The sequence below is a fragment of the Callospermophilus lateralis genome, chromosome 2 (genome assembly GCF_048772815.1).
Source record: "Callospermophilus lateralis isolate mCalLat2 chromosome 2, mCalLat2.hap1, whole genome shotgun sequence".
Lineage (NCBI taxonomy): Eukaryota > Metazoa > Chordata > Mammalia > Rodentia > Sciuridae > Callospermophilus > Callospermophilus lateralis.
In genome coordinates, this window is record NC_135306.1 from 3,999,966 (window position 1) to 4,018,210 (window position 18,245).

At 56.6% G+C, this 18,245-nt stretch overlaps 1 protein-coding gene across 1 annotated transcript; it reads right to left on the reverse strand.

Moving 5' to 3' along the window:
• Positions 1-442: 442 nt before the first annotated feature.
• Positions 443-8,374, reverse strand: Cel (carboxyl ester lipase). The gene is made up of 12 exons (XM_076844975.2): positions 8,309-8,374; positions 6,233-6,383; positions 6,027-6,149; positions 5,606-5,803; positions 4,966-5,096; positions 4,736-4,843; positions 4,473-4,590; positions 3,149-3,335; positions 2,781-2,984; positions 2,137-2,334; positions 1,315-1,862; positions 443-1,050 (listed from the first exon to the last, which is right to left on the reverse strand). The coding sequence occupies exons 1-12, from the start codon at positions 8,372-8,374 to the stop codon at positions 443-445; spliced, it is 2,640 nt and encodes an 879-aa protein (XP_076701090.2).
• Between the last annotated feature and the right edge of the window lie 9,871 nt (positions 8,375-18,245).

Genomic DNA, 18,245 nt, shown 5'->3' on the forward strand with positions numbered 1-18,245 from the left:
TCCCAGCACCCGCCACCCCGTGCACCACTGATTGGACCCAAAGGGCCCCAGACAGTTGGACCCTCTGCCAGGTGCCTCCAGAGCTGGGGCTCCAGGGAAGCTGACAGCTGGTTTACCAGGACTGGGTGCCGATTCCTGCCAGCAAAAGACCCCCATACTCCACCCCTGCCCCTGTCCCTTCTCTAAAATGAAGATCAGACTTTAAACATTCTGCAGCCTGGCACCTGAGCCAGATGACCTGTAGCATTAGACCAAATGCCTGTTGCTATTAAGGACGACTGACAGCCCCTCCTCCCTTTAATCTTGAAGCAAAGACAGACAACAGACAAAAGAGATGCAGTTTTATTCAAAAGAGCTCAAGAGAAGAGGTGGACCCTGGGGTCCCACCCTTGTGGCCTCATGGGGCTGAGGCTCCTGAAACACAGAAGAAAGGAGTCAGTGACTACAGGAATCTAAGCCCCTCGGGATTGTCCGTGGGAGGTGCTGCTACAGCCTGGGGGTCATCCACGGGGTGCTGGGGGGCCTGGGACTGGTCCACACGGGGTACTGGGAGGGCCAGGGAGTCGTTGGAGGGTGGGAGTGGGGGGGCCAGAGAGTCGTTGGCGGGTGGGAATAGGGGGGGACGGGAGTCGTTGGTGGGTGGGAATAGAGGGGGACGGGAGTCGTTGGCGGGTGGGAATAGGGGGGGACGGGAGTCGTTGGCGGGTGGGAATAGGGGGGGACGGGAGTCGTTGGCGGGTGGGAGTGGGGGGGCCAGAGAGTCGTTGGCGGGTGGGAATAGGGGGGGACGGGAGTCGTTGGCGGGTGGGAATAGGGGGGGACGGGAGTCGTTGGCGGGTGGGAATAGGGGGGGACGGGAGTCGTTGGCGGGGGGGAATGGGAGGGGACGGGAGTCGTTGGCGGGTGGGAGTGGGGGGGGACGGGAGTCGTTGGCGGGTGGGAGTGGGGGGGTCAGGGAGTCGTTGGCGGGTGGGAATAGGGGGGGACGGGAGTCGTTGGCGGGTGGGAGTGGGGGGGTCAGGGAGTCGTTGGCGGGTGGGAGTGGGGGGGTCAGGGAGTCGTTGGCGGGTGGGAGTGGGGGGGTCAGGGAGTCGTTGGCGGGTGGGAATAGGGGGGGACGGGAGTCGTTGGCGGGTGGGAATAGGGGGGGACGGGAGTCGTTGGCGGGTGGGAGTGGGGGGGCCAGAGAGTCGTTGGCGGGTGGGAATAGGGGGGGACGGGAGTCGTTGGCGGGTGGGAATAGGGGGGGACGGGAGTCGTTGGCGGGTGGGAATAGGGGGGGACGGGAGTCGTTGGCGGGGGGGAATGGGAGGGGACGGGAGTCGTTGGCGGGTGGGAGTGGGGGGGGACGGGAGTCGTTGGCGGGTGGGAGTGGGGGGGTCAGGGAGTCGTTGGCGGGTGGGAATAGGGGGGGACGGGAGTCGTTGGCGGGTGGGAGTGGGGGGGTCAGGGAGTCGTTGGCGGGTGGGAGTGGGGGGGTCAGGGAGTCGTTGGCGGGTGGGAGTGGGGGGGTCAGGGAGTCGTTGGCGGGTGGGAATAGGGGGGGACGGGAGTCGTTGGCGGGTGGGAGTGGGGGGGGACGGGAGTCGTTGGCGGGTGGGAGTGGGGGGGGACGGGAGTCATTGGCGGGGGGGAGTTGGGGGGCCAGGGAGTCGTTGGCGGGGGCCCCTGGGGTGGCCCCCTCACCCACCACTGTGGGCAGTGCCCGGTAGGTCTGCGTCCAGTACTGCAGGTAGTGGGCCCTCAGGTGCTGCTTCATGGAACTACTGTCCATCTTCTTGGTGATCTCCAGGTAACTGCCGTCCTCCAGGGTGTATGGGTACCAATGTGTGGGCACGGCCGAGTGGCCCATGTTGGGGTCCCTGCAGAGTGAGAAGAGGCTGGGCAGGTCCGAGGGCTCCTGGGAGGCTGCAGCTCTGAGCCCTGGCAGCTCCATGTCCACACCCTGCACAGCCCTGGCCCTCTGAAGACCCATCTGTGGCCCAGCGTTGGCTGAGGTCCTGGGCTCTGTGGGCAGCTTTTATCCTCAGGTCCAGAAGGGGACACGGAGGCTCGGGGCTAAATGACTTGCCCAAGTCTCCCCTGGCAGGCAGGGGGCAGCGGCAGGAGGCCTTGTTGGCTCAACCCACACCTTACCCGCTTCTGGCAAAGTTGGTCCAGTAGGCGATCATGGCCTTGGAGACAGTCCTGTCCTGGGGCCGGTAGCCCAGTGGGGTGGCAAAGGGTTTTCCAAAGACATACTGGAGGTCATCAGCGTGGTCGGCCCCCATCCATTTGGGGTAGACGGGCATCCGAGAGGGATGGGAAAACAGGTAGAAGTAGGTGTGGGCACTCCTGAGGGGTGGACAGACAGCCGGGTTGGAAGGGACACTTGGAAGTGGGCCCTGGGGGAGGCCAGTGGGGAGCAGAAAAGGAGCTGGGGAATTCCCACCCAAACTCATGAAAAAAGTGGGGTATTCACACCTGGGGAAGGAAGAGCCACAGCCCAAATTCATGAATTCCACAGTTCGATCATGTTTATGCCTCACCTCTGTAAGATGTTTGAGGCACCTTGCTCCTGTAATTTAGTATCAAGAAAGGGCTTTTTCCTCTCCACGTGAATTTGCACTTCTCTTTTGATTGAACAAGATAAGGTATGTGTCCACATTTGTTTCCCTTTTTGCCTTGACTGATGGGAAGCTTACTGTATTTGTTTAGTCGGCCAAGAGGCCTCAGAAGTAAGGTGAAGCATCTTAGATGGCCCCTCCCCCCAGGAAGGCACCCACTTCTCAGAATCTCACTTGGCTTTGGCTCTGTGCTGTGTCAGGGCGATCTCTGTGGGCATCAGGAAAAGAATGTCAGTCTCCAGGTCCACCACAGTCTTTTTCCTGGTCACCTGGGAGGGGTCCTGGGCCCAGGACTCAGTGTAGATGTCGAAGGTGGCCTGGGCACCCCTGAGCCCCTTGGTGACAGTGAGCCCGCTGACCAGCCTGTAGAAGTCCTCTCTGAAGGGAACAAGCAGGCACTGGACCCTCCACCTAGAACCACCCTCCCCTAGTACCACCCCAACCTGGCACCGACTTCCTGCACTCAACCGCCTGCTGAGCCTTTGCTAGCCTCCCCAGCTGTCCTCCAGCATGTGACCCTGGGGTCCTGTGCCCCTGCTCACTCTGTGATGTCCTGGTTGTTCTTGTTGATGGCCGGCAAGTCCACGCCTGCAAAGAGGTGGCCATCCATGTTGTTGGTGCCTGCTAAGAAGTCTGTGTCAGCAGCATTGGCGAACAGGTGGACGGGGTCATCAGGGATGAAGTCTCCATCGATGACCGGGATGAAGGCCAGATAGTGAAGCACGGGGTCTGGGTGGAGAGACAAGGGGCTCTTGGACCTCACCGTGTCCACCTGGCCCTCCCATCGGCCTTGTATAGCCTGAGTCCATCTCCTTCCTTCCCTGGTCTATCAGAGATTCTCAACCCTGGACCTGGACACTTTGGGACTGGATAACGCTTCGCTGTGGGACGTGCTGTCCTGTGCAGGGTGGGAGGGGGCGCAGCATCCCTGGCCTCCACCGCTGGATGCCGTGACCCCCCTCCAGCTGCGGCAATCAACATGTCTGCAAACCTTGGGGCCTCGTCCTCTCGCCCCAGGGGCAGGCACCCCCCTCCTCCCTCTCTTCTCACTCAGCCTGAATCAGGAACAAGAAAGAGCTGAGAGTGAGGGAGGAGGAGGTGCCCACTACCAGGTTGGGTTCCGCCTCGGGCAAGTCTGCAGCCTTCCAGAACCCCGACCAGCACCCAGAGGACCCGATAGCTGGTTCAGGGCAGGGTGAGGCCGTGGCTTTAGTTCCACTCCTTCAGATAGCTGTGTTGTTGGTAGAGAGCATGCTTAGCAAGCACAAGGCCCTGGGTTTATCCCCACACCCAAAACGGGTGGAAAAAAGATCGGTTTGCATTTGAGCCCTATGATTTTCTTTGGCTTTGGCTTTGCAATTGCAGTAGTTAAAGAGGCAAACATAAGGCTTCCTTAGATTTGCTTTGAGAGAGAGAGCGGGACTCTAGCTGCCAAGCCTGCAAGCAGGGGAGTCCCTGCCAGGGCCTGCGGGGGCCAGCACTGTAGATGCTCAGCCAGTGTTTGCTGAATGAGCTGCGGGAGGAAGAGGGAGAGGGTGTGGAGCACGGGACGCTGGGCCTGGGGACCTCTCTAAAATGTGCGTGAGTCCTTGCGCGTACGTTGTTGTTGGGGGTATGGGGCCCATGTCATCAGCTTCTCAAAGGGGGCACCATGGCTCACACACAGTAGGAGACCCCTCCCTCCAGGAGCCCCTGAGGCCTGCAGGGGGTGCAGTGGGACACTGAGCTGTCTAGGGACACAAGCCAGTGAGTGACAGGCCTGGCCCCAGGCCCGGCGCCTTCCTCTCCTCTCCAGGAGCTTGGCCTTGCCTGGCAGTGGCCTCCCACCCCACAGGTCCCCGCTCTCCCCCAGCAGCACCCACTCACACTCCAGGTCTGCCAGGGGCACCTTGTAGGCCATGGTTAGGGCGTGGGGGTCGGTGATCTTCAGACACCTGGCCAGCCTGGCGGTGTCATCCAAGGGACAGCCCACTTTTTTGGCAACCTGGGGGCAGAGTAAGGTAGGCCGGTGACCAGGCAGGGAGCAGTCTAGGGCAAGGATAGGATCCAGGCGGACGGTAGAAAGCAGGAGGGAGCCTGGGGGCTCTAGCAGAGCCAGAGCCTGCCATTCCCTGCCCTCCTCCACTTACCTTCTTGGCCCAGAAGAGTGGGTCTTTCTGGATGGCCCAGGGGCTCAGGGCCACACCGCTCTGGCTGATGGCTCGCCGGATAAGGCCCTTGTTGTAGGGGGAGAGGGTCTGCAATACGGAAGTCTTGTCAGCCAGGCTCGCCCTGGCTGAGGACACCAGCCAGGGTACTCCAGGCTCCCCCTTGCCCCTCCAAAGCCTGCAGAAAGCCCTCCTCTTAGGGACCCACCAACCTGAAGAGAGACACTGGCACCTCCCGCTGATTCTCCAAAGATGGTGATGTTGTTGGGGTCCCCCCCAAAGGCTGCAATGTTCCTCTTCACCCAGGCGATGGCCATGTGCTGGTCTCGAAGGCCATAGTTACCTGGGACAGGGTGAGGGGAGGAGTCTGTCCAGACCTGAGCTGGGGCTGGCAGGGGGCTGCGGGCACCCAGGGCTGGCTCAGCAGGTGAAACAACATGGGAGGAGGGAATTGTCCTCAGTGGCATTGAGATCCTGGGGCAAACGGGGCCCCAAGACACTTGATGAAGGGATGTGGAGCTGGGGACAGGGAAGGGCAGTAGTATGGCCAGGCCTGCTCATCTCCCCGTCCCTGCCACAGTCCCTCCTGTTGCCTGTCCTGTGGCTTCAGTGTCCACCCCTGACTCTGCCCCAGTGTGTCATCTGGTCTCCCCGGGCTTCCCTGCCCCACTCCACTTGGCCCCTCGCAGCCTCCTGTTTCCCTAGGTTACTCAGCTTAGCTTCCTGGCTCTGGGAATGGGATTCTGGCCTTTCTGTGGGGTTCTCAGGATCTTTCTGGGGCCAAGGGGTGCTGAGGACATCTTCCTCCTGGACTCAGAGCTCGCAGGACCCACCCCAGAGCCTCCCACAGACCTGGCAGGTTGGCGTCCCCCGTGCTGAGGAAGCCCAGGGGGCCGACGCGGTAGTTGAAGGTGACAACGATGACGTTCCCACGTGTGGCTATCTCCTGCCCGTCATACAGGTAGTTATTGAGGAAGTTGGCACCGTGGCCAGCCCCCATGAGGAATGCGCCTCCGTAGATCCAGATCATCACCGGCAGGTCCTGGGAGACTGCGACGCAGGAATAGGCCAGGTGACTCAGATGCCCCTGCAGCCCCCTCCTCAGCCATTCCCCTGCCCCCCTGCAGCAGGCACCTTCTCCCGGGCTGGGGACCAGAGGTGGGCGCCTCCCCCCCACTCTGTGTTGATTTCCAGGGAGCTCAGCTGGCAGCCCCCAGACATGGCCGGGGGCAGGGCTCTGATGTGGGGTTTCCTTTGGGGTTGAGAGGCAGACCTTGCTTCTTGCCCTGGGGCACCCAAATGTTGAGGTAGAGGCAATCTTCATCCCCATAGGTGTTGTCCTGGGTGATGGTGGCCTGCAGGCAGCGCTTCTTGAAGTCCTTGGCCTTCAGGGTCCCTGCGGGCAGTGGGAGGGGCTGGTGTGAGGAGGGCAGGGCCCTCACCACCCACCCAGGCTGGCCCAGCGCCCACGGTGCCCACCTTGCCAGCCGGGGTGACGCTGGGGGTTCTCCAGGGTCTTGGCAGTGGCAAAGGGGATGCCCTTGAAGATGTCGACAGAGTCGCCACCCAGGAGGCTCAGCTTCTTGTTGACACCTTCCACGAAGCCTCCTTCGGTGTACACGGCACCCAGCTGGTGGAGAGGCAGTAAGGTCAGCAGACTGGGGCCTGGCTGGCCTGAATCCAGAGTGGCCAGCCAAGCAGGCACCAGAGGCCAGAGGCTCCCCAGAGACAGCATCAAAGGAGGCCCCAAGAAGGCAGGCCGCTGCTCCTCGCCCAGCGTGCTGGAGGGCCTGGCTTCCTGTCCCTCACCCTAGCCCCAGAGATCCAGAGTTGCCCCTCAGCCAGCGTGGACGTGTGGGTTCTGGCCGAAGCTGCCTGTCTGAGACCTGGAGCCTCAGTTTCCTGATCTGTAAGACGGGACGCCTCAGAGCCTCCCCCAGGGCCAGCAGACCACCAGACGGTGGGGAGACCCACCTGAGAGCTCCCCATCCCACCCCAGCCAGCAGAACTGCTCCGGGTGTCTCGGTCTGCGCTGCCCCACACGGGCTGACATGTCCATCCCCACAAGGGTCCTGGAGGTAGGGGCTCAGCTGCTTGCTGCCCCGGAGGAGCTGAGGCTCAGCGGCCTTCCTGCTTAAAGTCCCCCTGCTGGGAAGTGGCTGCCCAGCCTGCGCCCTCTGGGCACTGCCTCCTGTCCGCCCAGAGCCGCTCCCCTTGTGTGGAGAGTGGTGGCAGCCCCAGCTCTCTGGCTCTCCTGAGCCAGGTCCTAGGTGGCAGGAAGCAGGCCTGCACCCCGGTCTGAAGCCTAAGCTGCCGGACCCCTGTCACACCAGGTGGGAGAGCGGGGCCGGCAGGGACTGTGGACCAGAGGGAGCCTCTTGACACTGCTGGACACCCTGCCATACTGGCAGGGCCCCCGACTTCCTCGTTCCATCCCCCCAAGCCACTGGGAGGAGGCAGAGGGCCAAGCCAGCGCTCCAGGGAGGAGACAGTCCCTCTCAGAGGGGTCTGTGAGTGGTTGAGACGGGTCTGAGGGCTTCAGGGTGGGGGCTTTGGGGTGTGGGGACCTGGAATAAGTGTCAGTATAGGGAGCGATGACTGTCGGTGGGGGACCAGAGCCGTGGGGGGAACCCCAAAAACCCTCCCAAGAAAAATAATGACTTCCCCTCTGTGACAGAAGGGACCCAGTGCCAGGTCCCTGACTTCCAGGTTCTGGGGCAGGACCCGGGGGCAGAAGTAGGTAGAGAAGGGCCACCTGGAAGAAGGAGTCCCGGGGGCTGGGGGGCAGGATGAGGGATGGACAGAGAAGGGGCGGGTGGCAGTGCGGTGAGGGCCTGGAGGCCCTGTGTGAGTCCTGCTGGGGACGGGGACTACGCCCTCTCTGACTTTGTGTGTCTGTTGGGGACTTGTTACTTGCTCCTCACGCCTCGGGAAGCCAGTTAAAGGGCAGATTTTGCAGATGCCCCAGAAGGCGGGTGCAGCCCTACCTTGAGGGGAGCCCTGCACAAGGCAAGCTGGGCTCAGTGCCCCTGCGGGGGAGCAAGACATGGAGGTGGCGCTGGGAGCCAGAGCCTGGCTTGAACTGCCCAGATTCGGATTCCTGCTGAGAACAGGAGTGGTGGCTATGTGACGCTGGGCACTTGGCCTGTCTGCCCAGGGCCCTGCCTTCCCTTCCATGAGACAGGGAGGTGGGTATCAGCGGGGCTGCAGGTAGAATGGCCCGACTTGGCCAGCATCCTTCAAGGGGCCCAGGCAACTGAACCTCAGACGGGCAGTGGACAATCGCACCGATGCCCTCCACCAACAGTCGCTCGTGGTTTTTCTGAAGTCCAGCCTCACAGGAGCTCCGCCTCACGTGAGTGGGTTAGCAGGGAGGGCCTGGGCGGCCGCAGCCCCAGGGCTGGTGGGCTCGCTGGGTCTCTTGTTCTGGCTGTTTCCGCTGGGACTGCTCTGTCTGTCCTCCCTTCTACAGGCCCTGTCCCCACAGTTTCCTGATCTGGGTCAGAGAGGAGAGGGCCCCTGGGCGCCCGGCCCCTCTGCGGGGCTCTCGCTTACCTTTGCAGCACTTGCCCCAGCCAAGCAGCAGGCGAGGCCCAGGACGACCAGCTCCAGGCGCCCCATGGCGAGTGTCTGCCTCCAGGTGGCCCTGCCTCTGCGCCCCGGGTATTTATGGAACTGGAGCCAAGGTCAGTGAGTGCGCAGCACACTCTCAGGCAGTAGGGGCCATCTCTCAGGGCGGGCTGCTCCACGTGCCTGGCTGGTGCCCACAGTGCACCTGTGTAGGTTACTGCCTCGTGGGAGCAAAGGCAGGTGACACCGTGGGGCTGCCCGGCCGGGCCTGGCTGGGTGCTGGGCGCCCTGTACTCCTGTTCATTTGCCAGAAGGTGGTGTTCCCTTCAGAGAAGTGCTGGCCTGCTCCCTAGCTCAGCCGCAGTAGACAGGGACTCGTGTGGGACTTCTAGGCAGAGGTGGCTGGGGCTACTGGGCACCAGCTGGCGGACCCTGGCTTGCTCAAGAAGCTCTTACTGGAGGCCCCTGGGTGCACAGCCTGGCTAGGGGCAGGGACCAGAATGCCAGACAAACAGCACTGGGGGGTGACAAGGGTCTCTGTGTGGATGGGGGCAGCACAGGAGGCATCTCTGAGGAAGGACTGGCCATGGAAATGGCCCATGCAAGGGCCCTGGGGCACACGGGCAGAGAGAGGCAGAGCCAGGGAGAGGGAAAGGCAGGGTCTGGGGGAGTTGACAACAGAAGAAGGGGTGGGTGGTGGTTATCTCCAAAGAGGCCACTAGCTTTTCTGGGAATACAAGTCACTCTGAAACCAGAAAAGGTTATCCAAGTGACAGATAGCCATGAGCCAAGTCCCAAGAGGGTGCTTTGGAGGAGTCGCCTGCACCTGAGGTCACCGTGCACTGAAGACCTTGGGGCGCCCCCCACACTGTGCAGTCCTCTTCCATGGGTGGTGGGGACTTGGCTGGCCAGGTGCAGCCAGACCCGCCCAGGAGCTGTACCTCTGGCTCTGACCACAGACCCCGCTGCCCCTGGGTGGCCAGAGGCCAGGCCTGGCAGGGGTCTGCAGATCCACACCTGTGCGTCTGGTCTTTGTGATGCCAGGGGCAGAGGGCAGGGAAAGGTGGGGAGGGCAGCAGGCAGGGGCGGGGGCACTGGGAAGAAGGGCGGCGGCAGGAGTGGAAAGGGAAACGCCCCTGGGCCTGGTTGTCTGCCCGCTGCTCCAATTCTGGGAAACAGGAAGCTCTCCTGAAGGGGGGACTTCGCTCCAGGATATTTTTGAGGTCTTGGTTCTAGAAGCTGAGGTGGAAGGAGGAGTGCAGAGGGTAGGCAGGCAGGAGGGAAGGAGGCCTCTTTGTTCATTTATTTATTTGTGGGTTTGGGGGTTGAACCCAGCTAGTTCTTGCACTTGCAAGCACTCTACACTGAGCTATGTCCCTAGCCCCTACACTTCATTTTGAAACAGGGTCTTGTGAAATTGCCCACTTTGGCCTCAACCCTCTGGTCCTCCTGCCTCAGCCTCCTTGTTGCAGGGACACACGAGGCAACAAGAGAGCAGGAAACAGTTTTATTTGGCTGCAGCCAGGTTCAGAGGGCACAGCTTTCACTGTAATCAATCAATCTCCTGAACCCCTAGTTCAGGTAATTTCAGAACTTTACATCCAGCATGTAAGGGGAGGGGCTCAGAAGTTCCCAGTCTGCAGAAAAAAAGTTCTCACAAAAGCAGCTTTTTCTTTCACTGTTCTGGGCAAGTTAACCCTTCAAGGACCACACCTGAGAAGGGGGAGCTTCTTCTCCCCTTTCTTTCCTCCCCTGCCAGCTGTTACTATGCAGCCCAACTGGTAACTTCTCTTATCTTAGAAAGGTAGACATCTCTGTGAAGCCCAGCTAAAGGATTGTTAAAGGATTCGACTTTTTTTTTTTAATCAAATTTTGCATTTGCAAACACACTTTTACAAATTACGATACTGGATAAATGTTTATGGAAAACTAGTAAAGGGGTGTCCAGCACCTGGAGTGCTGATTTCTCCCAGGCCAGTGGCCAAGTAAAATAGAGCAACAGGCCAAAATAGGAAGTTTACCTCCATTGAACTCTTTTGTGAAGACTCTTTTGCTGATAGTACTGAAATCAATTATGGTGAAGATTTCTGGAGGAGCTTAGTTAAGATATTCTGTGAAGGCCGGGGTGCCACTATGTCCCGAGTAGCTGGGATTACAGGTAGGCACCCCCTCACCTGGCTCATATCAAATTTCTATAGCAATTATAGATTCACAGCAAATTTGAGCAGAAAGGACGGAGTTCCCATGTCTGCCTGCCCCTACACATCTGTAGCCCTCTGCAGAATCCACACTCACTGGAGGGGGACATCTGTTACAATGAAGGAGCCCACACAGACACGTCATCACACCAAGTCCAAGCGTACGGGATAGTTACTCTTGGCATTGGACATTTTATGGGATTGGACAAATGTATGAGGCCGGGTCTCCATTATTATGGGATCATTCAGAATAGCAGCACTGCCTTAAAAACCCCATGTGCCCCATCACCCCCACAACCGCCCCCTTGGAGCACTGATCTGTGATCTTCTTGGTTTTGCCTTCCAGAATGTCAAGCAGTTGGAACTGGGCAGTGAGAGCCTTTTCAGAGTGGCTTTGCTCACTAGGTATGGCGCAGTTGGGTCCCTCCATGTCCTCCCTTGGGTGATCGTGCTTTTCCTTGTGGCCCTGGATGGTAGCCGTCATCTGGATTGCCACCGTTTGTCTACCCACTCCCCTGCTCATGGATATATGGGTTGCCTTCAAGTTCAGGAAGTTATGAATAAAGCTGCTACAAATGCTCACGTGCAAGTTTTTGTGTGAACCTAGGTTTTTGGCTTCACGTACCAAGTGAGATTGCTGCATTTTTACAGAATCTGCCACAGGGCCTCTGGAAGAGCTGGACATTTTTATTCCCAGCTGTGATGACCCAGTGTGCTCACTGTTCCACATCCCTCCGGCACTTGATGCTAGCAAGTTGTGTGGATTCAGGCCATTCTTACAGCATGAAATGGCATGTCACTGTGGTTGATTGACACTTCCTTGGTGACATGACTGGGAGCATCCCTCAGATGATTGCTCATCCTCATCTTCTGTGGTGGTATCTGCTGAGTTCTGTCCCATGTTGTAACTGAGTTGTTTTCTTACTGCTGAGCTGCCAGCACTCTTGCGTGTTTATTTACATAGATCTTTGGCTAACATTTTTTCCCAGTCTTTGGCTTATTTTTTAACTCAGTGTTTCTTTCAAAGAACAGAATGTTTAATTTTAATTCATGCATCCTGGCTTTGGTGTTGCATTAAAAAGCCATGCCAACCCAGGACCATGTAGCGCTTTCTGTTATCTTGTAGGTGCTTGACGGTTTACACTTGGGTCTGGGATCATCGTGAATGAATTTTTCTGTGTCTAGATCCACTTTGCTGTATGTGGATGTCCAGTTGCTCCAGGACCATTGAGGGCTACATTTTGACAAAAAGGGTGGTCATTTATTTATTTACCAAGGACCCACATGGTCCTGCACAGAGTAGGTGATCCACAAAACCTAACAAAGAATGAACGAGCCTTTCCAGAAACACCCAGAAGAGACTAACATTGTCCATCCAAAAATAAGCTTACCCCAGGGTTCCTGGCTACGCCAGTCAGACGTGTCCATGAGCTGCGTCTGCCTTGGAGAATTGATACCTGTGTGAGGTCTGCGACCACAGAGCCCCAGGGTCTGCTCCTTGGGCTGCCCTCAGCCTCAGCCCCTCTGCCCCTGGGGGATTGTGGGGGATGGCGACCTCGGCCTCAGCTGCTGCTGGCCCTCTCTTGGGACATCGTCCCAGCTCTCACAAAAGGCCAGAATGGGAAAATCAGGCAAAACCAGAGGCAGTGGGGGTGCTCCCCACCAGCTGCACTTAGTAATTTGGATGACAAAATCTAATCCAGACACTGGACTTGGAATTCCAAATCCTTGTTGGTGGCCCTGTTAGGAAGCTCAAGGGCAGGCCGTGGAGAGCTGTTGACATTGGATCTAATGTATTTGTGGCGTGCATATTTTTCTGTGGACAGATTTCACAGCCACCCTCAGATGCTTGTAGGTTCCGTGACCTCCAAGAAAGCCAGGCTGAAAGTATCAAAGTGTTAAACTGTGGGGCTGGGGCTGGGGCTCAGCGGTAGAGTGCTCATCTAGCACAAGCGAGGACCTGGGTTCGATCCTCAGCACCACATACAAATAAATAAAATAAAAGCATTGTGTCCAACTACAACTAAAAAAAAATGTTTAAAAAAAAGTGTTAAACCGGTATGATTGACACAGTAGGAAACTAACTCAATTAATTTAAGAGCATATAGAACTTAGGCAAGTAATTTTTAACAAGTTTTGGGAGGGACTGGGAGAACTTTCTTCTGTGAGGGCAAATGTACATGTGCTGGTGTCATACAAAGCAGAGTCACAAACTGGACCACTACTGCTGTGTGGCCTGGCTGAGGTTTGGCCTCTCTGGACCACACATGTCCCTACCAGTACTTTCCCTGAGGGAGACCATGATGAGAAGTTCTGGGCATAGCAAATATTAGGGCTGACAGTTCTTGGTTATCAGGTAGGAAACTTAAACCTTGTTTTACAGGCAGAGAAAGATCAGTTCCAAAGTTGCAGGAGACACAGGTATATCAGCAGGTGGCCTAAGAAGGATTCCTCTGACTTCAAACAACCTGGAAACAAGATTGTGTATCTGTAGCAGAACTCACTTGGAGGAAAAAAAGCAAAGCAGTCTTACATGATCCTTAGCAGTCTTCTTACTTTAATCACATATTACTTTATGTCGAGTTTCGCAACTGAACACTCAGGGTCACTCCAGGTGAACTGGGCAGCATGAAATAATCACACAGAGACAGAGAAATACCTTTTTCTTTGGGTTCTGTGACGGCTCCTCTAACCTTAGGGGTCTGTGAAAAAGAGAGCCAGGGGCACGTGCTGACCCTTTTATTGAGGAGAAGCCACCCAAATGAGGCCAGGGGTCAGGTTTCAGGGGGCTGAGTCTAGCTTCATGATGTCCACTGTCAGCAGGCTGACTGACACCTAGGAAGGCCTCACTCAAAGGCAGAGCAAGAGAAGGGGACACACAAAGGGCATTTCCATAGAACATTCTATCTCAAACAGGGCAAAGGGGTAGGATTACAAAAGAACAGGTGAGTGTAGCTCAACCCCAGGGTGTGCCTAGTCAGAAGACTGGCCTCGCTATCTGAACAGTGGGTGGGTGGGGGAAAGACTGAGTCACGAGTCATGGCACTATGGCGCCAGACTGCAGTGATCTTTCAGATCCCATGGTGCGTCAGGACTGGAAGGCATGGTGACTTATGTGGCTCCCCACAACTTTATATAATTGATCACTTATAAACATTTAGGGTATCTAGGTTCATCATTATATGGTTAGTTATGTTTTATATTTTGAAATTGGTGCATGTATGTTATAAAAGAAAGACAATAAGCAATGCTAGTGTTGTCAAGACTCAAGATTCTTCAGTGTAGCTGTAAAATGAGAGGTAAAACCCTGCATCTTACGTTTCAATTGGGAATATCTGAACTCTTTTTACAGAGAAATACACATTTCCTGCTCTCCCTATTCAAAGCCCTGGCAGGGAAGAAATCCAGGAGCACCACCAGACTGTGGTCTCTAAACACCATCCTCACACCTAGTGCTGTGATCTACCTTGAATGTCCCCCAGAGGCCCTTGTGCTGAAGGCTTGGTCCCCAGCTGTGGTGCTACTGGGAGGTGGTGGAACCTCTAGGAGGTGGGTCCCACTGGGGGGCAGCTGGGGCATTGGGGGTGTGCCCCAGAGGGGATACTGGGATGCCGCAGTCTGGCTGGGCACAATTCAGGAGCCACTTGTCAAAAGAAACTAACTTTATTTTTAGAACCACACACGCCAAACAAACAGCTCCTCAGGAAAAAACCCTCAGAGCCCAACTGCCACCACCAGCTTCCCACAAGCCACACACCCCAACCCAGCCTCTTCCTCCCACAATCCTCCTGCTCTTGAGGCCGATTGGCTGGGTCACATGGGCGGGGCCAAAAAAGTCCCCCAATGAGCAGCTCCGTGGTCTGAAAGGGCAGGGAAACAGCCCAATGAGCATCACCGCAGAGGAGCCAATCAGCTAGATGTTGCTAGATGTTGCTGGGGCCGCTGTGAGCCAATCATCAGCTGGTAGTCTGAAAGGGCAGGGAAACAGCTCAATGAGCATCTCCAATGAGCATCACTGCAGAGGAGCCAATCAGCTAGATGTTGCTGGGGCCGCTGTGAGCCAATCATCAGCCGGCAGTCTGGAAGTTTGCTGGCAGCTGGAAGTTTGCTGGGGCCCCTTCGGCTGTGGCTCTCAACACTGGGACCCCATTCCCTTCGTTTCACTTTGCTTCCCTCCTTAGTCACATGTTGCCAACATCAGGATGTACTTTGCTGCCACAGGCCCAGGGACCAGACTGAAGCCTCTGAAACCACGTGTACTTCCTGCCCAAATCACGCCTTAGGAGGAAGCACACGGCGGAGCCTGGGCCTCACGGCTGGAAAGTCAAGGACCTGTTGGGACCCCAGGCCTGCAGGGGCAGTTCTGAGGCCCCTCAGCCAAAGGCAGACAAGGTGGGTGTCAAGAAGCATCCTGCAGGGCTGGGGCCATAGCGCAGCGGCAGAGCGCCTGCCTAGCATGTGTGAGGCCCTGGGTTCCATCCTCAGCACCACATAAAAATAAGCTAATAAAGGGAATCTGCACATCTCCAGCTACACAAAAAAATTTTAAAAAGAAAAAGAAAAGCCTCCTGCAATTGACTGAAACAAGTTACCAAGCTTGGAAGGAGAGACTGCCCACCTCATCCCTGGCCATTGCCAGAGCACCGTGTTAGACAAGCGGGCTTCCCGGTTCAGCTTTACCCAAGACAACCACTGCTCTTCACTTTCAATAGGGTGTTCAGCTACACCAGGGTCAGACCTGAGTGTGAAGCAGGCTTGGCCCCACTGCAGGCCAACCTGGTGGGCTCTCTGTGTGTGTGACGCAGGCTGGGGGAGGAGCTGCATTTTCCCACTTAGGATACTTTCTACCCAGACTTGGTCATGGCACTGTAACCACATCGTTGGTCAAGGGCCACTGCATTCTGGAAACTGATTAAGGGGAAAACAGATATTTACCTCTTTCCTGTCCAAATAGTATTTCAAGGTAATCAAATGGATAAGGAAGAATCCTTTAGTCTTCCAACCAGTAAATGCAGACAGAACCGAATTCTTTTTTTAATATATATTTAGTTATACATGAGCACAATATCTTTGTTTATTTATTTTTATGTGGTGCTGAACCCAGCGCCTCACATGTGCAAGGCAAGCACTCTGTCACTGAGCCACAACCCCAGCCCCAGAATTCTTAAAGTAACTACTTTGCCATCACTGAAGAAGTATTCAAGCCAGGCACAGTGGTGCACACTAGTTATCCCAGAGACTCGGGAGGCTGAGGCAGGAGGATTGCAAGCTCAAAGCCAGCCTTAGCAACTTAGAGAGGCCTTAAGCAGCTTCGTGAGACCCTATCTCAAAATATAAGAATTTTAAAAGGGCTAGGGATGTGGCTCAGTGGTTGAGAGCCCCTGGGTTCAATCTCTGGTGCCAGAAAAAAAAAAAAAAAAAAGTATCCAATTCAGGTGACTATTTGATCAGTAACTGATAAAAAACACCAGGTGAAAGACCAACAGTCAGACTGACACCTGGATGAACATACATGCTGTGTCTCCCTGGGGGCATGGCCTAGGTGACTTCCTCTGGTTCTCGGGAAATAAGGGGGACAGCAGAGCATGACCAATGCCACCATGAGGAAGCAACCAGGCAAAGCCAGAGCAGGGACACTCCACAGGACAAACAGCCCCTTGCTTCCCACTGGAGTACAGGAGGCCTGGACTGCGCGAGCTGTAAAGAGGGTTCTTCGGGCTGGTGGCTTGAGGCCTCAGAGCATGGTGCCAGCACACCTCAGCTCGTGGTGTGGGCTGTGAGCCATCACTTTGTGGTGAAGGCAGACGGCAGAGAGGCAAACTCATCTGAACCATGACCCAAAAGCAAAGACATTTTTAAGACAATCAGGGGAACAGGAATATGGAACGGGATTAGATACTAAGAAATTACTGGAGATTTGTTAGGAACTGTGATGGTTAACTTTATGTGTCAACCTGGCTGTGTCCAGACAACTGGTCAAATATTATTCTAGAGGCTTCTGTGAAGGTGTTTTTTGAATGAAATTAATGTTTAAATTGGGGACTTTAGCAGACCTCCCTCCATGTGGGTGATGGATGAGCCTCACCCAATCAGAGTTCACCTGCAGACCTAGCCTGAGCAAGGACCCTGCCAGCACACTGCCAGTCACTGCCGCCTGCAGTCGTGGGACCTGCTCCTCCACTGCCACGTGAGCCAGCTCCTAGATGTAAATCTCTGCCCACACGGGGCTGGACAGGTCTGCTCTCCTGGAGAAGCCCGAGCAGCACACACGTAACTGCTGTTCAAGTGCACTCTGAGCTGGAGCGGGGAAGCACGGGGCTCCTGAGGACAGACGCCGGGGAATCAACACAGTGAGACTGCACCACAGCCACCGCTGCACCATGAGCTTGCAAGTTGCTTGGCACTTATCTGACATTTTTCATAGTAAAAGATTTTATTTAAAAGGGAGGATTCTAGGAAGAAACCACCATACCTCTCACAATTTGATAGACCTTGGGAAGCCCTTCTAGTCGTGCAGACCTGAGGCAGGACCAGCCCTGTCCTAGGCTCTGGGGGAGGAGGGTAAGGCCTAGTTGTGCTGGGGGCCCCGTCCTAGCACCTCCCCAGATTTGCACAGGGACTAAAGTGCTCCTGGGAAGATGGGACCAGAACCCAGAGGCCCTCCCTGAGGACTGGGGTTAGTGATGCAGAGGAAGCGGGAGTGGCCCCAGCGGAGACCTGGCAGAGGCCAGCTGCTCCTGAGGGAAACTGTGGCGAGGGGCCGGGCCAGGCCTGGGCGGCCTATCCTTAGGCAGGGGCCGTCTCTGCCTCTGAGCTGAGCTTCTCCCAGCTGCAGGGAGTGGGCCACCTGGCCTGCTTTCCCTGCGCAGCTGGCTCCCAGGCCTAGCCACTTGGGCTGAGCCACTGGGTCCCTGATGTTGTCATGGGAGGGGACTTCCCAGGAACTTGGTCAGCAGGATGGGGCCGATCTGAGGCCTTTGGTTTTGAGACTAATGTGTCTCTATTTTGCCTGCCATGCTGCTGAAGGGACTCATAGCCACACAGAAAAGCAGGCCAAGGCCCATCCGGCTCAGGGCCTTGGTGTTGCTGCCCTGGGGCACAGGAGGCAGGCTCTGCAGGGACAGAAGAGTCCACACGGGGAAGCTGTGACACAACAAGAACTCTTTCTGGGAACTTCTGAAGATCATATCCATTTGGAAGTCAGGAACAAGCCTAGCCTTGGGCTACTCCCAATGTCCTCGTCTCACCCAAACGAGGGGCTTAGGCCGGTGCCAACTGTCCCAGCACTACCAGCACTTCACCGGGTGAGTGAAGGAACTACTGATGCACTATGGGAGCCCCGAGGGTAGTCTTTGGCTATCTGTGACGTGGACTGCAGTAGCTATCTCTGCCACCAGTCACGAGGCCCCTGCAGGGACGGCTGTGCCAGTGCACATCTCCACCGCTGGCTCTCCCTCAGCCAGAGGTCATGAGCACCAGTTCAGCCTGCCAGACTCAGGCCTGTGTTATGAGTGCGTGAAGCCAGGAATGTCTTTAAACATCCAGAGAAAAGGGTAGCACGGAGCAGCAGGCCACAGCCAGGGCCAGGGCCTGTACTTCTGGGACTCCAGCTTTCCTCAGAGGAGCCTCTGGAGCCAGCCTTGCTACTGTGGATGACAGTGGGGACCACAGCTTGCTATGGCTCCCACACCAGGATGGACACCAGTCCCCTGGTCAGCCTGGGG

Bases quoted from the DNA above. Each gene is read 5' to 3' on its own strand.
- Cel (XM_076844975.2), bottom strand. From the start codon at position 8,374: ATGGGGCGCCTGGAGCTGGTCGTCCTGGGCCTCGCCTGCTGCTTGGCT. The intron at 5,804-6,026 runs GTCTGCCTCTCA...CCTGCGTCGCAG, and splicing joins GCCCCAGGGCAAGAAGCAAG to TCTCCCAGGACCTGCCGGTG. The intron at 5,097-5,605 runs GTCTGTGGGAGG...ACCCTGTCCCAG, and splicing joins GGGGGACGCCAACCTGCCAG to GTAACTATGGCCTTCGAGAC.